The sequence below is a fragment of the Geotrypetes seraphini genome, chromosome 4, assembly GCF_902459505.1.
Source record: "Geotrypetes seraphini chromosome 4, aGeoSer1.1, whole genome shotgun sequence".
Classification (NCBI taxonomy): domain Eukaryota; kingdom Metazoa; phylum Chordata; class Amphibia; order Gymnophiona; family Dermophiidae; genus Geotrypetes; species Geotrypetes seraphini.
In genome coordinates, this window is record NC_047087.1 from 163,459,589 (window position 1) to 163,478,677 (window position 19,089).

At 47.3% G+C, this 19,089-nt stretch overlaps 1 protein-coding gene across 4 annotated transcripts in view; it reads left to right on the forward strand.

Moving 5' to 3' along the window:
• Nucleotides 1-19,089, forward strand: part of EDC4 (enhancer of mRNA decapping 4) — a 1,195,251-nt gene that overhangs the window by 510,075 nt on the left and 666,087 nt on the right. For all 4 annotated transcript variants that reach the window (XM_033940763.1, XM_033940759.1, XM_033940760.1 and 1 more), the window contains exon 13: nt 8,179-8,251. In XM_033940763.1, the coding sequence (XP_033796654.1) occupies nt 8,179-8,251 (73 nt within the window). The remainder of the gene's footprint in view (nt 1-8,178; nt 8,252-19,089) is intronic.

The following is a 19,089-nucleotide window of genomic DNA, read 5'->3' on the forward strand; positions in this document are numbered from 1 at the left end:
GGTCCAGGGAACATAGCCAGTCGTGTTGAGAAAGAAGAGGGTAGAGCGTGGCAAGGGAAAGCATTCTGAACTTCTCCTTGACCAGACACTTGTTGAGGTCCCTGAGATCGAGAATGGGACGGAGGTCTCCCGTCTTTTTGGGTACCAGGAAGTAGCGGGAGTAGAATCCCTGACCCCTTTGATCTGGAGGTACTTCTTCGATGGCATTGAGAAGGAGGAGGGATTGAACCTCCCTCAGGAGGAGGGGGGTTTGAGATGAGTGTGAAGCAGACTCTACGGGAGGGTTGTCTGATGGAAGAGTCTGGAAGTTGAGAGAGTAGCCGTGGCGGATGATGTTGAGAACCCACTGGTCCGATGTGATGACCTCCCAACGGCTGGAGAATATGGTGAGACGACCTCCGATTGGTTGTGGAAGAGGTAGCGAGGGTGGATGACTGGCTATGCCCTGGAGAGAAGAGTCAAAAGGGCTGGGATTGCTTAGCAGGCTGGAGAGGCTTGGAGGGTTGAGTGGCCTGAGAACGAGCCTGGGTATGGTGCTGTTGTTGACGGGGCCGCCGAGGTTGTTGAGGAGGCGGATTGAGTGGCCTGGCTGAGAACCTGCGCTGATAAGACGACTGAGGTCGATAAGGACGGGCAGGTGGAGCCTTCTTCTTTGGTTTTATCAGGGTGTCCCACCTGGTTTCATGGGCGGAGAGTTTCTGGGTGGTGGAATCCAGTGACTCTCCAAAAAGTTCATCCCCGAGACAGGGGGCGTTGGCTAGACGATCCTGGTGGTTGATGTCCAGGTCGGAGACTCTCAGCCAGGCCAGGCGGCGCATGGCTACGGCCATGGCAGAGGCACGGGAGGTGAGCTCGAATGAGTCGTATATCGAGCGGACCATAAACTTGCGCAATTGAAGAAGGCCAGAGATGTGCTGCTGGAACAGTGGAACCTTGCGCTCCAGGAGGTATTTCTGAAGGGCGGACAGCTGCTGAACCAAATGTAAAATGAAAAATGGAATGAATAATTATTTGCCCTGTTGGCCAGCATGGCATTCTGGTAGAGCCTCTTGCCAAACTTGTCCATGGTCTTACCCTCTCTGCCAGGAGGGGTAGAGGCATAGACACTGGAGCCCTGAGTCTTTTTTAAGGTGGATTCGACAAGAAGGGACTCATGGGGCAATTGAGACTTGTCGAACCCTGGAATAGGTATTACTCGATAGAGATTGTCCAGTTTACGGGGGGCCCCCGGTACCGTAAGGGGGTTCTCCCAATTTTTGTAAAAAGTCTCCCGTAGGATGTCATGTACGGGGAGCTTGAGGAACTCCTTAGGAGGTTGTTCAAAATCTAAAGCCTCCAGGAAGGCTTGAGATTTTTTAGAGTCCGATTCCAGAGGAAGGGACAAGGCTGCAGACATCTCCCTGAGGAATTTCGAAAAGGAGGACTGCTCCGGTTTGGAGGTGGCATCGGGTGCCGACGGGTCCTCATCAGATGAGGAGGGATCCTCCTCGGTACCGAGAGGGGATTCCTCCCATAAGTCAGGGTCTCGGACCTCTGGTGCATGTCGAGACACCGGGGTGGAAGGTGCGGTATGGCGGGTCTTGGATAAAGATTTCCCAGAGCGCACCGAAACGGTACCAGGAGAGGAAGACCGGCGTCGATCCCGGTCCCGGGAAGAATGACGCACTGCTTGGTGCCGAGGAGGATCCGATGTGGTATGGGAGTGAACCACTGGATGGGTATGAAGCTGCTCAGCCGAAAGAATCGGCATGGAGGTGTTGATAGGTACCGAAGGGGTGGATACCGGGGGTTCGGTACGGGGCTCGGGCCGGTCTGGTACCGGAAGGAGCGGTGCCAGGATAGTGGGCAACAGGTGCTCGAGTTGTTGCTGTAACTGTTCCTGGAGTTGAACTTTTAAGATGGCCGAGATACGGTCATCTAGGGGTGGCATCGGAACCGCTTTCTTTTTCTTCGGTTCCTTAGATGCCGCTCCACGCCCCGGCGATGAGGAGGCCGATGACGAGGCACTCACCGAGATCGGGGCGGAGCGCTTGCGGGACCGGTGCGATGCCGGTAAGGTTGGCGTCGCCACCGTAGTTGGAGGGCGCTCGAGGGAAGAGGAAGGCTTCTTAGCCGGCTTACCTGGCGCCAGAGACGCCGATGTGGGGTCGGGCGGTGTCGAAGTAGACGGTGCCGATTTCTGTGGTACCGCTGTCGATGTCGAGGAGTCCATCGCCGACCCGGAGCCAAAGAGAAGAGTTTGTTGAATTCTTCGGTTTTTAAGGGTTCTCTTTTGAAGAGTGGCACAGCGGGTGCAGGAGTCCGCCCGATGCTCCGGACCCAAACACTGTAAACACCAATTGTGTGGGTCAGTGATGGAGATCGGGCGTGCACACCGCTGGCACTTTTTAAAACCGACCTGCGGGGGCATGAAGGGGAAAACGGCCTCCGCAAAATCGAACCCCGAGGCCTGTATAATGGCAACAGGCCCCGCCGGGGCAAAATCGAAAAAAGTCGAAAAAAAGCAAGTTTTTTTTTTTTTTTTTTTTTTAACAAAGCAAAAGAAAAAGATACCCGAAGGCAAAAGAAGAAAAATTAGGAAAAAAAAAAGCGCGAGCGGGAAGGCAAAAAAGTGGTTTCAACGGCCGTTGAAAAAACACACGCGTCTTCTTCGCTCCGCGGAAACGAAGAAACTGGGGACCACGCACTCCTCCGTCGGGCGGGAAGGCACTCGCGCACGCGCGGTGCGGCCAACTAGAAACTTCTAGTTAAAAAGGTCCGTACCGAGGGCTCCGTCGGTGACGTCACCCATGTGTTAAGAATATGCTGCCTGCTTGTCCTGGGATAAGCTATAGCACTGAAATGAGGTCATCAATAATTAATTTATAGGGCTCAAAGGTTGTTAGCATTCCAACGAGACATTGCCACAAAGTTTGTCAATTGGGATGGTTCAAAAAACACATATTTGAGAGTACGGTAACACACAATACATTTACACGGATGTCTCAAATAAAAAGTCGCCCCCAAAGATAAAACCCCAGGTTTCAGAAGAAGAAATTCACGGCGGCGCCTTTGCGTCTCCCGTGCCAAATCTGGAAACATTTGTATTTTATGACCAAGAAACTTTTCTGTCTATTTTTAAAGTAAAGTTTTAACATCCATGTTTTATCAATTGGCAAAGCTAAGGTAATAATCATAGTGGCTGATGATGTTAAGTCCTTCTCAGATGTCTCTAAGATTTGTGAGATATTTAAGGGTTCTCGGTCTGGAGATTTTACTTTTTGTTGTTGGTTTTGTTCTTTGTCAGGCAAATAATAAACCCGTGAGAATGGTGGTAATGAATCTTCAGGTATTTCCAAAGTTTCCACTAGATATCTCTTAAGCATATCTCTGGGTGTTACCAGACCAAGTCTTGGAAAATTAATTAACCTTAAATTGTTACTACGTGAATTGTTCTCAGGCATTTCAATCTTCTTCCTTAGGTTAATATTATCTTTAACTAGAGTCTCTTGTAATTGTTTCGATGTTATATTTTTCTTTTCTATTTTCTGAATGGATGAATTAGAGGTGTTCATTTCTTTTCTTAAGTCCTTCAATTCTTTATTATGTTCCTTAATTTTCCCTTCGATTTGTTGAAAAGTAGGAGTTATATTTTTAACAAAACCATTAAGTCCCAGATGGAATCTAAAGTCACTTCAGCAGGTTTAATCAATACAATTGGGGATTGTGTGAATGTGAAGTGCTCACCGTTCTGAAGATTTCCTTCGGGGCTTGTCTTCTGTCCTTCCCCCTCATATTGAGATGTTACTGCCCCAGATATCTCCATGGGGACCCTTGCAATGTGAGCCCCAGCCTCCAAGCTCTCCTAAAGATCCTTCCTTGCCTCTGGAGAGGAGAAAACCTCAGAATCCGGGGTTTCCCCACCCCTGGGAGAGCTGGTAATCTGAGGCTGCGGGGGCGGTGCCCTAACATCGGGGCTTAGAGTAGTGTCGGGCCCAGGAGTGTCCACCGTGGGTTCGCCTCCCTGTGTCCTCAGCAGGCCGCCGTCCGATGCTGCAGTGACCTCCTGCATACGCCGCAGAAGTTCTTGGATATTACCGAGACCGGGGGCTCCAGGACGCCGCGAGGCAGAAGCGGCACTCCGGCCCCGTCTCTTAGGCATCGCGGTAAGCAAAGTACCGCTAGAATTTTCAAAACCAACACTGTTCTGGGACGAGCAACTCAGCGCGTCCTGCTCTCAGTCGCCATCTTGGATCAGTTGTTCCATCTCATACTGTTACTTTAAACTTTTTAAGGCAGTGTCTTTACTGCACTCATGCCTTTCCACCTGAGTTGGTTTGTGGGATCTGCAGTTCTTAGTTTTCCATGGAGCTGAGAAGCTGTATCTTCAGTTTTTAGTGTGTCAAACTTTTTGATATTTTTGTGCCTTCTCGTCCTTATTTTTCATAGCTTTTGTCATAATTCTTTATTTTTATTGTGTTTCTATATTTCTCTTGCATTTGGTTTCATTTTTCCAACTTTTTTGGTTTTGGCCATCTTGAGCCCATTTTTCTGCCTGGGAGCATTGATCATTTTCAAGTTTCTTTTCACTGAAGTCCTAGATCATTGTGCCCTTTGATTTAGCATCAGCTGTTGTCAATGGAAGTACCAAGCAGCTTTTCAGTTCAAACTGTTTATTGGCATTTAAGTAGTACAGTAAACCAGGAGCACAGCCAACAAGGTAAGTTCAAGCATAACAATAGTAATGCAATAACAGATTATCATCTATCAGGATAAGCCGGGTACAAACAGCGCATTACTGAAAATCAAGAAAATGTGCAAAAAGGAAAAACTGAAAAATCATACAGTAAGCAAAATAATGAGAAATAATAAAAAATAATAAATGACCATTCAGCTACAAAAACAAGAGACAGCAATCAAAATTCTAATCTTAGTGTTTCAGAAATAGGGCAATAGCATAGATCAGGGGTCTCAAAGTCCCTCCTTTAGGGCCGCAATCCAGTTGGGTTTTCAAGATTTCCCCAATGAATATGTATGAGATCTATGCATATTCATTGGAGAAATCCTGAAAACCCGACTGGATTGCAGCCCTCAAGGAGGGACTTTGAAATCCCTGGCATAGATACATCATAAAATTATAGATCAGCACAGAAATCAGTTAAGGGTTGCCAGATGGACTGGGTTTTTGATAGTATACCTTTCCTATCTGCTGCATAAAGTTTGTATTTAGCTGTCAGACAGACCATAATCCACCAAGCTGTGTGTGACAGAGCAGATGAGTTTTTCAATGGATCAGTATTAATTTTATGGCAATGGAGATCAATGCTTTAAGCAGACGAGCCGAAGCTTCCGTCAAGGTGGTATTTAGACCATAAATCACCATGGCTAGAGTAAGGGGCTCAGAGATGTGTAGAATGTCGCTGATCGTTTTCCATATTTGTGTCCACAAATGATTGACAGGAGAACAGCATGTGATCCAAAGTTCCTGCTGAGGTGTGGCAAGACCAGCATTTATCATCAGCCTTGTGTGCTTGGTTCGATAATTTAGCTAATTTCATCGGAGTCCAGCTTTATGCAGTAGGAAGTAAAACGATTGTGTCATAGCCAATGACCGTAGAACTCGATATGATTCCAATCAAATCCGAGAACAAATGTGGCTATCAATATGCATGCCAGTGTCTCGTTCCCACATGGAATGAAGACCTCCCATCGAAAAAGTGTTGTTTTTCCCTAGTATTTTATACCAATGAGATGACTTTCATATGCTGAGAGGCTGGAGAAGCTGGGGCTCTTTTCCCTGGAAAAGCAGAGATTTAGAGGGGATATGATAGAAACTTACAAGATCATGAAGGGAATAGAGAAGGTAGAGAGGGACAGATTCTTCAGACTGGCAGGGGCAACAAAAACTAGAAGGCACTCAAAAAAATTGAAGGGAGATAGGTTCATAACAAATGCTAGGAAGTTCTTCTTCACTCAGAGGGTGGTGGACACCTGGAATGCGCTTCCAGAGGAGGTGGTAGAGCAGAGTACGATTTTGGGTTTCAAAATGGGATTGGACGAGTTCCTGAAGGAAAAGGGGATTGAGGAGTACAATTAGAGGGTTACTATATAGTACAAAATGCTTTAGAGTAATAGATCACTTACAGGTCCTTGACCTGGGGGGCTGCCATGGGAGCGGACTGCTGGGCATGATGGACCTATGGTCTGACTTGGCAGAGGTGATGCTTATGTTCTTATGTAGCTGAAGCAGGGCAGGAGTTTCATCACTGAGCTTGTGTTTTTTCATCTATGGCCACTTTGATTTGTATCCATGTGAAAAAGTGAATTGTGGGTTTATTATAGGTGGCAACAAGATGCTGGAAACTGATCCAAGAAGCCTCTGAATGTAATTGATTTATTCTCCAAATACCAGTCGTGCTCCAAGATGGTCTGAGAGACAGGTTTGTTTTGGATACGTATCCTAGTATTACCCCAGATCGGCATGAAAGTTGTGTTGTTCCACTTCGAAGAGAGCAAGTTATCTAATTCCTACACAGCTAGGCTGGTAGATATGATGATCTCATTTATTGAATGGGGCGTTGTCAAGAGGAAAATTCTCCACGATCAAGTTTAAGCCAATGAGGCACTGAAGTAACCTGTTTTCTTCCAATCCGCTGGTCTCAAGAGGAAAGCAGTATGATAGTTTTTGAAGTTCGGGAAATTGACACCACCATTTGTTTATCGTTCCTCAGTTTTTTCAGACTGATTTAAAGCGGTTTGATGTTCCATAGGAAGTCAGTCAGTATTTTATCAATTCAAGTATAGGTCTGGGATTTCAAATATATAGGGAGCATGCTCAAAATAAAGTTCACCATGTGAGAGATCATCATTTTGATGGTTTCCAGACGTACCAAGCAGCTTTAAAAAAATGCTGTTAATTTAATCGGACCATTTCAGGCTCTGACCCGCATGATTGGTGCGTTCAGTTTCTGAAGTCACTTAATGCACAGTAACTTCAATTTGACAAACATTTGGTAATATGTTGGCATTGGCATCCAGCATGGTAGGGGACTCTGAAGCTGGCTCCCTGTCTCCTAAGCCTCTGGCACTATGGCCCTGATTCTCCAAAAGTGCGTCCCGATTTTAGGCAGCTGTAGGCGTCCTACAGCTGTCTAATCAGCCAATCGGGATGCACGTTTTTTTAAAAAAAAATGCTCCCCAGGCAGGCCGCCTATATTGAAGGAGAGGCCCGCAAGACACCTAGGCCCTGATTCTGTATAGGACGCTCGGGAGAGGCGTCCTATTCAGAATCGGCCTACACTTAAAACCCCGATTCTGTAACCGGAGTCCATGTTACAGACGCTGGTTAGAGAATCGGGTTAGATTAGACACGGCACGCTACACTTATCGCGGCAAGGGATCTCTCTGCCGCTATAAGTATAGCGGGCCGCGGCCTGTCCGATCGGATGCCCCCCCCCCCCGACATTACCGATCTCCCTTCCCCCCCCCGACATTACCGATCTCCCTCCCACCCCGACACTACCGATTGCTGGCAGGAGGGTGTCCAATCCCTCCTGCCTGAAGACGCACACCCCCCCCGGCGCTAACAACCTCCAAACTAACCTGTTCTTCAGGCCAGACTGTTCTTGCCCATCCAGCCTATAGGCCCGCCTGGTTGAAATGAGGCGGGCTCGCCCCTTCCCGGCCCATCCCGCCGAAGCCTAAGGCCTGATTGGCCCAGGCTCTAGAAGCCTGGACCAATCAGGCCTTAGGCATAGTGGGTCCGCCCATCCCCACTAAGTCTAAGGTCTGATTGGCCAATCAGGCCTTAGATTAATTTATCTCACATGTTTTGGACATGTCCTTTGATACACCAATTTTGGAGTATTGTTTTTTCTAAGGTTGAGCAAATGTGGAAAATTGATTGGCATTGTAATAGTTATAACATATTTTGGATTTTTGATCTTAAACATCCTATTCCAAGAGGCCCTAAAGGCTTTCTTCAAAGAATAATTTTATCAGGTCTAAAAGTCATACTCTATCTTTGGATTGGACCCTAATAGTGAATACTTTCTTGGTGTGCGTGGTATGAGGTTGAAGGATACTGTTTCATAGATGATGGTGGTAAGTACTGTGTAGGGTTTAATTGGGTTGACATTCAGTGCTGCTAAGTTTGTCTCCATCTTTTCCTTACCTTACTTTTTCTTTTTCTCTTCACAGAAGGATCACAAGGGCCTGGATCTATTGAATCTGCAGCAGGAGTACTGATCAAACTTTTCTGTGTGCACACAAAGTAAATAGCTCAAGGAATTTGTGTACCTGTTAACCTTTTTCTTATTTGACTACCTCTCTTTTGTGTGGGAAGTGTCATAGTTGTATACTGAGGAATAGATTGGTTCTTCCCCTTTTCATACATTAGTGGCTTTTGTGTGTTTCTGACAAAACGTGGCTTATTTCCTAATTCCCAATGTTTCTTTGTCTTCCTAGTCTCTGAAATGTCCATTTTTAAAGAATGTTTTTAGTAAGAGTAGATAGGTTGTATTATCGGTTTCAATACTCATGGCTCATCCAGTTTGCCCATCCACAGAATCCACTTTCTCCTCCGCTCCCTAAGAGATTCCACATATTTGTCCCATGCTGTCTTAAATTCAGATACAGTGTTTGTCTCTACCGAGAGACTATTCCACGCATCTACAACCCTTTCTGTCAAGAAGTATTTCCTTAGATTACTCCTGAGTCTAACTTTATCCTGTGCTCTCTCCTTCCAGTTTTCCTTCCTTTGAAAAAGGTTCAACTCCTGTACATTAACACCACAGAGATACTTAAATTAGAGAATGACACGGTGATTGTTACCCGCGGCTAGCTGCGAGTAACCTGCCGAAATGGGGAGTGAAAAATTAGTGGTTGCTGCGAGGACGGGCACAAGGCCATTCACTGCCCCGTGGAGCAGATAATGGTCTTGTCTCCGCAGTGAAGCCAGCACGGATTGCGCGGTCCAGAAGCCCCCTCCCGCATGATCGCCGTGTCCTGCCATCTCCCTCCCTCCACCTCACCTTAGGTGCCGAGTCCGACTTTAATTCTTCTTCTCCCAGCCTCAAGCTTTCAATAAGCCGCGCGTGCACGGCTGCTTGAATTGTTGAATCTTCTCCTCTGACGCAACCGGAAACAGGAAGTTGGGTCAGAGGAGAAGATTCAACACCTCAAGCAGCCACGTGCACAGCTTATCAAAAGCGTGCGGCTGGGAGAAGAAGAATTAAGGTCGGACTTGGCACCTAAGGTGAGGTGGAGGGAGGGTGGGAGGGAGATGGCAGGACACGGCGATCATGCGGGAGGGGGCTTCTGGACCGCGCAATCCGTGATCGCGCATGTTCCCTCACACTAGGAAGGAGGGAGTGAAAAGGAAATAAAGATGCTGGGCCAAGGGGATGAAGAGGGAGAGAAATATTAATCCCACAGGCAGGAAAGAAAGGGGAGGACAGGTAGGTGAGCCAGATGCTGGAAGCGGGGGGTGGTGGGGTGGGGGGGAGAAAGAGGGGTTGGAGAGAAGAGACACATTGGTGTGGATGAGAGGTGAAATCTGGACACAGGAAGGTAATAGAGGGGAAATTATGTGCATGGGGGCATAGGGACAGAGACATAAAGGGAACATACATGGAGTTGGTATATGGACACGGGGGGACAATGCCAGATACAGAGGGGAGATATTAGAAATGGGGAAAATAGGAACACAGAAGTGAGATGGTTTGTGGGGACGGGACGGGGACTATGCTCACAGGCTCCGGTGGCTTGCACAAATTACATTGTAACGCGCCACGAAGGTAAGAGGGAGGGAAGTGATCGGACCATACGAGAGGTCCTGAAGGGCGGTAGAAAGGAACAGACGCTGAAGGGGGTTGTGAGAGGGAAGGATGGTAGTGGAAAGGAATGGAACAGACACTGAAGGGAAATAGAAATATGGAAGATAGAATGGGGAGAAGACGCTGAAGGGAAATGGGGAACAGAGAGTGGGGAGAAGACGCTGAAGGGAAATGGGGAACAGAGAGTGAGGAGAAGACGCTGATGGGAAATGGGGAACAGAGAGTGGGGAGAAGACGCTTGAACGGAAGAAGACAGAGATGCCAGACTATGAGGGGAGTGGAGGGAAGAAGATGGTTGCTAGACCAATGGAGAGGGTGAAGGGAGAGGTACAGTAACAGAGCAAATGGAAGACGCAGAGAGAAGACAGACAGTGGATGAAAGGAATTCAATGAGAAGATGAGGAAAGCAGAAACCAGACAACAAAGGTAGAAAAAAAAATTCTATTTCTTTACTTTTTTTTTTTTTTTTTTTTGTATTTTGCTTTAGGATAAAATAGTATATTAGTTGTGTTGATAAAAATTTATAAACAAAGCCCTGCCAGCTGAACATCTCTTTTTCTAGTTCAGCAGCCAGAACTTTGATTTATAAGGAAGGAATAAGCTAAATATTGCAGTACTGAGGCTTATATAGATGCTGCGGGGACGGGGCGGGAACTGTGGTCGTGGGGACAGTGGTTGCGGGGATGGGGATGGAGCAGCGACAGTGGTTGCGGTGATGGGGATAAATTTTTCCCCCGTGTCATTCTCTAATTTAAATGTCTCTATCATATCCCTCTCTCCTATCTTTTTTCCAGAGTATACATATTAAGGACTCTTATGTCTGTCCCCTTAAGATTTATAACAAAGATCACTAACCAATTATGTTGCAGCTCTCTAGACCAACTTCATCCTATTTATATCTTTTTGAAAGTGTGGTCTCCAAAATTGCACACAGTATCCCAAATAGAGACTTAAACAACGGAGGAGCAGAGTACCTTCGGGTTTCCTGTTCCAGAAGGAGAAGGGCAGCGTCGGTGAAGGTAGGATTTAAAAACAAAACAAAAAAAAAAGGCAGGAGGAAGCAAGGCTTGGGGAAGCGGCGAGAGTTCGCTCCGCCCCCCCCCCACCGCGTCACAGGCAGCGCCGGTCTCCCCCTTGAGAGGGAGGAGCCAACGGCGCCCAGCCGTTCGGCGCGCGGAGAGCGCCTTTGCGAAGGGCCTCAAGAAGGGCAAGTCACTACATCCAGGAGCACCGGGGAAAGACTGTAAGGTAAGGAAGAAGCAGGTGCAGAAGGAACAAACACACACAAGCAATAGTAAAGGTAAAGTAGAGTGAAGGCAGCGCACTCAAGAATAAGGCAACAAGGCAAGATACAGGCGCTGAAAGAAGTAAGCACACAAGGAACATGTAATCTCAACTGTTATCTTGAAGTAGGAGCGACAATGGAAGCAGAGGGAAACCAGAAGATGAGCTTTCCAGTGTTCTGCACAGGCTGTCATATGTATGACTACCTCCCCTCGGGGAGACAGTCATATGTATGCGGTCGGTGTCAGGAGCTGGAAAGCTTGAAGAAGGAAGTCAAGCGACTAGAGGGCAAGATACAAGAGCTAGAAGGACTTTATACCACGGAGGACCCAATCAGGACAGCTGATGACTTCATGAATGAGAGACACATCAAGGAGGAAGTCAGGGAACTCGAGAAATTCATTGAGGAAGCATACAGGATGAGGGTGGAAGAAAACGAACCTCAGAGGAAAGATGAAGTTATACCAACTCCAACATGGAAGGGCGAACAAGTAACAGATGACCTCAAGGAAGACACCCACAGAGGAACACCACACGAGGTGGAGGAATCGGCTACTCGATGCCTAGAAGAAGGAGCGGAGCACACGGAGGACATAGATCTGAGACCAAAGCGAAATTTGAAGAAAGGAAAGTCAGCGATACTAGTGGGAGACTCGATCCTGAGGCATGTGGACAGCCACATAGCAGGAGGGAGAGAAGATCGACTGGTGACCTGCCTGCCAGGAGCGAGAACCAAGGATATCATGGACAAAATTGGAAAGATCTTGGAAGGTACGGAGATGGAAGAGACTGCAGTAATGATCCATATTGGTACGAACGATGTCAGCAGAAGGGACTATAGAAGAAGCATGCTGATAGAACACTTCAAGATGCTGGGAAGGAAGCTGAAGATGAGGACCCAGAAGATAGCGTTTTCAGAGATCCTACCAGTACTGAGGGCAGATGTGAAAAGGCAGGAGGAACTACAATCAATAAATGCGTGGATGAGGAGATGTTGTGAGGAAGAAGGGTTCTATTTCGTGAGGAACTGGACAACGTTCTGGGGCAAGAGCAAGCTCTACAAGAGAGATGGACTGCATCTGAGCACGGCGGGAACAAGACTTCTAGCAAACAACGTCAGGAGGGGAATAGAAGAGGCTTTAAACTAAGAAGAAGGGGAAAGCCGACAGTCGACCAAGCGTCGACGATTCGGAAGAAGGTATCCCATGAAGATACCAAGGGGAAAAAAGGCTGGGAAGAAGCAACAGACAAATTACAGGAGTCGACTAATCCAGAAGAGGAGATTAGAAGGAATATAATAAAAGAGAAGAAACTAAAGACCGAAGCACAGGGAAAGGAAATGAAGGCAACAAAATTCCAGGAGCTAAATTGCATATATACTAATGCAAGGAGCCTAAGAAACAAAATGGGGGAATTAGAAGCCATGGCCATTGCAGAGGACATAGACATCATTGGAATCTCTGAAACATGGTGGAATGAGAAAAGCATTTGGGATACAGCACTACCGGGGTACAAGCTCTATCACCAGGACAGGTCAGGACAGAAAGGCGGTGGAATAGCACTATACATAAAAGAAAACATACAATCGACAAGAATGGACACAACAGAGACGACCAACAAGCTAGAATCACTATGGGTTAAAATATCGGGAAGGAGGAGGAAGTGACGTCATCGCCACGGATGGGAGCTTGAACTGAGAGCTCCTGTTCGGGCCGGTGAAATAACTATCATTTCGGTGTGAAAATGGCACAATTTTTTGTCCCCGGGGGCTGGTGAAGTGTGTGAAGTCGTAGCGATCACTATGGCAACGCGAAAAAAGTTGCCCGGCGACAAACCCGGCCAGCGCACGATGGAACAAGTGCTGAGCCGGGCTACACGTGGCAGCATGGGCCCTGAGATGTGCAGCGGGGAGGCGGCGAAATTGAGTGGGGCCCTAGCGGCTGTGGCTGACATGGTGGCGGACCCGGTGCCAGAGAGTTCACCGATGGACCCGCTTACTAAAGCGGATATGCAGCGATGGATCGCAGAGGTAAAATCCGAAATCTCTGCGGTGGCGGTGCAGGTTCGGGAGGCAGTGCAGGAGTTGCGCACTGACCTGGTGGAGGTGGGCACGAGGGTCGAGGTGGTGGAGATGCGCATGGATAGCTGTGAGGACAGTGTAACCGGAATGCAGAGATCACTGGAGACGGTGTCTGCGGATTACCAACTTCTTCAGGATAAGGTCGAGGACCTGGAGAACCGCACCCGGCGTAACAATTTGAGGGTGCGGGGCCTGCCAGACCTGCCTGAGTTTAAGGATGTTCGTGCTACTACAATCAAGCTGATCAGGTGGCTCCTGCAAGACGACGCATTGGAGCCGGGATTGGAGCGGGCTCATCGTGCGCTGGGACCCCGGACACTGGATCAACCGAAAGATATAGTGTTGTGTCTTCAGAGCTTTGTCCTTAAAGAGCGGATTTTCCGCAGAGCCCGGGACTGGATTCGGGTCCTGTATAGTGGACCTTTGAGCTGCATCAAGGTGAATGGTGGTTATTCGGAGACTTTCTCTCTGGCAAGGGGCACACGTCAGGGGTGCCCGCTTTCCCCGCTCCTTTTTGCTTTGACGGTAGAACCCCTGGCACAGCAAGTGCAGATGAATCAGGATATTAAGGGGGTTACGGTGCCGGGAGGGGATTTTAAGTTGGCCTTGTTTGCGGATGATATTTTGTTCACGGTGGAAGAACCTGCGACCTCCTTACCAGCTATATTGCGGGAGTTGGGTATTTATGGTGGGGTGTCGGGCTTTCGGGTCAATGTTGGTAAATCAGAGCTCCTCAACATTAACTTGCCTGCGGACCGGGTGTCCTATCTCCGAAACCGATATCCGTTTCGGTGGGTTCAGCGTTCTTTGCGATATCTCGGTATTTATTTTGGACCGCCGGGAGTGGATTTATATTACCTTAACTTTCCCCCGCTCTTTCGTCGTATTCGCCAAGATTTGCTTAATTGGAAAGATCTGTATTTCTCTTGGTTGGGCCGGGTGGCCATCGTGAAGATGATGATTTTGCCTCGTTTGTTGTTCTTATTCCAAGTATTGCCTCTTTGGGTGGATAGAAAAACGCTAGAGGGGGTTCAAAGGCATATCTTTAATTTTATTTGGGCTGGTAGGCGGCCAAAGGTGAGTAGGAAGGTCCTATGTATGGGGAGAGGGGATGGTGGGCTGGGGGTCCCAGATGTGGTGAAGTATTATCAGGCTGCTCAGCTGCGCGCCCTTTTAAAATGGCAGACGCAGACGCCAAAACCGTGGGTGGAAATTGAGCAAAATTTAAGTGATGGGGTGCCTTTGTTACATAGGCCGTGGGTGCCTGGTAGGGCGCGACTGGTAGGGGGGGTATCCTCAGTAGTGACTTCCTTGAGGGTATGGAATCAGACCCGAGCTTGTTTACTGGGGAGTAGGCGACATTCATGGTATACTCCGTTGAGATACAACCCTGACTTTCCACCTGGAAGGGATGGGGGAGTGTTTGCAGACTAGGAGTCACGGGGTTTGGTGTGTGTGGGACAGTTGTGGGACCCGGTCCAGGGAGGTGTTAGACCCTTTACAGAACTCAGGGGTAAGTTTGGGTTTGGGATAAGGGATCTGTTCCCCTACCTACAGGTTTTACATTATATTAGGACCTCGGGTCTTCTGGGAGACTTGAGGGGTGGTAAGATGCCCTTTGAGCTGCTATTGGGTCCAGTGCTTCGGAGGGGAGCTCTCTCTGCAATATATAGGTGCCTTAACTGTAGGGGGGCTCCCCTTCCCTACATGAGGGCCTGGGAAGATGATTGTGGTTCGGCTATTTCCTGGGATACTTGGGGTGACATATGGTCGGAGATCTCCTCGGCGGGGATTGCTGCTTTGCTGATCGAGAATGGTTACAAGGTCCTCTTTCGGTGGTACTATACCCCTCAGGTTGTGGCTCGTTGGCGGGGAGGTGCGAGTGTTCTATGTTGGAGGGGCTGTGGGGAAGTGGGTACCTATTTTCATATGTGGTGGCAGTGTGGGCAGGTGTGTGGATTCTGGACTGAGGTCTTTGATCGGGTGTCCCGGATCTTAGATGTCCAGATACCGGCCGATTGGCGACATGCCTTGTTGTTTTGGCATCAATTGGAACTGGCTGGGGGTGACTCTTTGTTTTGTAAGTTGGCATTCACTGCTGCTCGATTGGCCATTGCCTCTTTGTGGAATCAGGCGCTCTCTCCCACGTGGGCCCTGGTGGAGCAACGTTTGCTTAATTGGCAGAACCTTTATCACTTAACGGCCTTGCGGCATGGTAAACTACATGGCTATGCTCATGTGTGGCGCAATTTTCGGGCTTCTGTGGGGGTCTGTGGTAGGGGTGGTCAGGGGCTTTGAGTTGGCCTTGGGGTTGGAATAGATGGGCGATGCTTGGGGGGATCCCATAACCATATTCCTTTTCAATTTTTGGTTTATGTTTGGAATTGACTATCTCTCAACCATATTGAGAGCTGTAGGTATTGTGTTTTGTCCCTGGGGGGTGGGAGGGGGGATATTGGCTGTGCTTTGGTGGGCATTCTAGATTGTTCTTATTAGTTTGTAGGACTTGCACATGTCTATGCTGTTGATTTTAATTCTGTGTGCTATTTTGGAGTGTGGTATTCAGCTCTATGTATTTTTGTTCTTGCATTTCATGTGCAATTGTTCTGTACTGTTTGGAGTGTTTTTCAATAAAAGCTTTTCAATTAAAAAAAAAAAATATCGGGAAGGAAAGGGCCCGAAATAAAGATAGGCCTATACTATCGTCCACCCGGACAAACCAGAGATATCGATGAGGAAATGGAAGCAGAGGTGAAGCGAGAATGCAAAAGTGGTAACACGGTTATTATGGGGGACTTCAACTATCCCGGGATAGACTGGAGTCTGGAAGCTCAAGATGCGCTAGGGAGACTGAATTCCTGGAGGCGCTATACAAGATTGCTTCATGGAGCAACTTGTTAGGGAACCGACGAGAGGAAATGCCACTCTGGATCTAATCCTAAATGTACTAAGGGGACCTGCAAAGGAAGTGGAAGTAGTGGGACAGTTGGGAAACAGCGATCATAATATGATCAAGTTCAAGGTTGTGGTAGGAATGTTGAAAGGAAAGAGAACCATAGCAACAACTTTTAATTTCAGGAAAGGAAACTACGAAGCAATGAGGGGAATGGTAAAGAAGAAACTTAGTAACACTTCCAAAAACTGGCAATCGGTAGAACATGCCTGGTCTTTTTTCAAGGACACAGTGTGCGAGGCACAAAATCTGTATATCCCCAGTTTCAGAAAAGGGTGCAACAAGAGTCGAACAAAAGACCCGGCGTGGATAACTAAAATAGTGAAGGAAACGATAGGCAATAAGAGAAATTCATTCAGAAAATGGAAAAAAGACAAAACTGAGGAAAACTGGAAAGTGCACAGGAGGTATCAAAAAGAATGTCACCGTGTGGTTCGAAAAGCCAAGAAAGAATATGAAGAGAGACTAGCCAGGGAAGCACGAAATTTCAAACCATTCTTTAGATATGTTAAAGGAAAGCAGCCGGCCAGGGAGGAGGTGGGACCGCTAGACGACGGAGACAGGAAGGGAATGGTGAAAGAGGAAAAAGAGGTCGCAGAAAGACTTAACATGTTTTTTTCATCTGTATTTACAAACGAGGACACAACAAACATACCGGAACCAGAGCAAATCTTCAGTGGAAATCAAGCACAAAAGTTAATATCCATGGAAGTGAGCCTTGACGATGTGCGCAAGCAGATAGAAAAACTAAAAATTGACAAATCCCCGGGTCCGGATGGAATCCATCCAAGGGTTCTGAAGGAACTAAAGGAGGAAATAGCGAAACTACTGCAGCAAATTTGCAATCTATCCCTGAAAACAGGTGAGATCCCAGAGGATTGGAAGATAGCCAATGTTACGCCCATCTTTAAAAAGGGATCAAGAGGTGATCCGGGAAACTACAGACCGGTGAGTCTGACCTCGGTTCCAGGCAAAATGGCGGAAGCACTGATAAAAGAACAAATCGATGAACATTTTGAAAAAAATAAACTTCTGATAACCAGCCAACATGGATTCTGCAAGGGCAGATCATGCCTTACTAACTTATTGCACTTCTTCGAGGGAATTAACAAACAAATGGACAGAGGAGACCCCATAGACATCATATACCTAGATTTCCAGAAAGCCTTCGATAAGGTGCCTCATGAACGTCTACTCCGGAAACTGAAGAACCATGGGGTGGATGGAGACGTGCATAGATGGATCAGAAACTGGTTAGAGGGTAGGAAACAGAGGGTAGGGGTGAAGGGCCACTACTCGGACTGGAGGAAGGTCACGAGTGGTGTTCCACAGGGCTCGGTGCTCGGGCCGATGCTATTTAATATATTTATAAATGATCTAGAAACAGGGATGAAGTGTGAGATATCTCACACTTCGTCCCTGTTTCTAGATCATTTATAAATATATTAAATTGAACCTCGGGTTTCTGCTTCCTACATGCAGTACTTTACACTTCTCAACGTTGAACTTTATCTGCCATCTCGTCACCCATTCCCCTAGTTTGTCCAAGTCCCTTTGCAATTCTTCGCAGTCCTCCTTTGTCCGAGCTCCATTAAATAGTTTAGTGTCATCTGCACTAAACTATTTAATGGATCTCGGACAAAGGAGGACTGCGAAGAATTGCAAAGGGACTTGGACAAACTAGGGGAATGGGCGACGAGATGGCAGATGAAGTTCAACGTTGAGAAGTGTAAAGTACTGCATGTAGGAAGCAGAAACCCGAGGTTCAATTACACGATGGGAGGGATGTTATTGAATGAGAGTACCCAAGAAAGGGACTTGGGGGTAATGGTAGACATGACAATGAAGGCGACGGCACAGTGTGCAGCGGCTGCTAAGAGGGCGAATAGAATGTTAGGTATAATCAAGAAGGGTATTACAACCAGGACAAAAGAAGTCATCCTGCTGTTTTATCGGGCGATGGTGCGTCCACATTTGGAGTACTGCGTCCAATCTTGGTCGCCGTACCTTAAGAAGGACATGGCGTTACTCGAGAGAGTTCAGAGGAGAGCGACACGTCTGATTAAAGGGATGGAAAACCTTTCATACCCTGAGAGATTGGAGAAACTGGGTCTCTTTTCCCTGGAGAAGAGGAGACTTAGAGGGGATATGATAGAGACTTACAAGATCATCAAGGGCATAGAGAGAGTAGAGAGGGACAGATTCTTCAAACTTTCAAAAAATAAAAGTACAAGAGGGCATTCAGAAAAATTGAAAGGGGACAGATTCAAAACAAATGCTAGGAAGTTCTTCTTTACCCAACGTGTGGTGAACACCTGGAATGCGCTTCCAGAAGATGTAATAGGACAGAGTACGGTACCAGGGTTTAAGAAAGGATTAGACAATTTCCTGCTGAAAAAGGGGATAGTCCTGGAGCGGGCTGATGGGCACGATGGACCTCAGGTCTGACCCAGCGGAGGCATTGCTTATGTTCTTATGTTCATTATCACCTCCCTTTTCCTACTGACCATTCCTCTCTTTATTCACCCAAGCATATTCCTGGCTTTGACCATCGCCTTTTCTATCTCTTTTGGCACCTTGAGATCATTAGACACAATCATCCCCAGGTCCCACTATTCTTCCATACACAGAAATACTTTGCCTCCTTTATTATACTGTTCTCCTGGATTTTTTTGCAGCCCAAGTATATGACCTTGCATTTTTTTTAGCATTATCTTTTAGTTGCCAGTTACCAGACCAGTATCACCGGATCCCGCTTCATGTTATCTACACCTTCCAGGGCATCTACCCTATTACAGAGCTTGGTATCATCTACAAAAAGGCAAACGTTGCCAGGCAGTACTTCTGAAATATCACTCTCAAAGATGTTAAATAGAGCCTACCCAAGGACAAATCCCTGAGGTACTCCAGTGACAACATCCTTGTCCTTTGAGCAAACTCCATTTACCACTACCCTT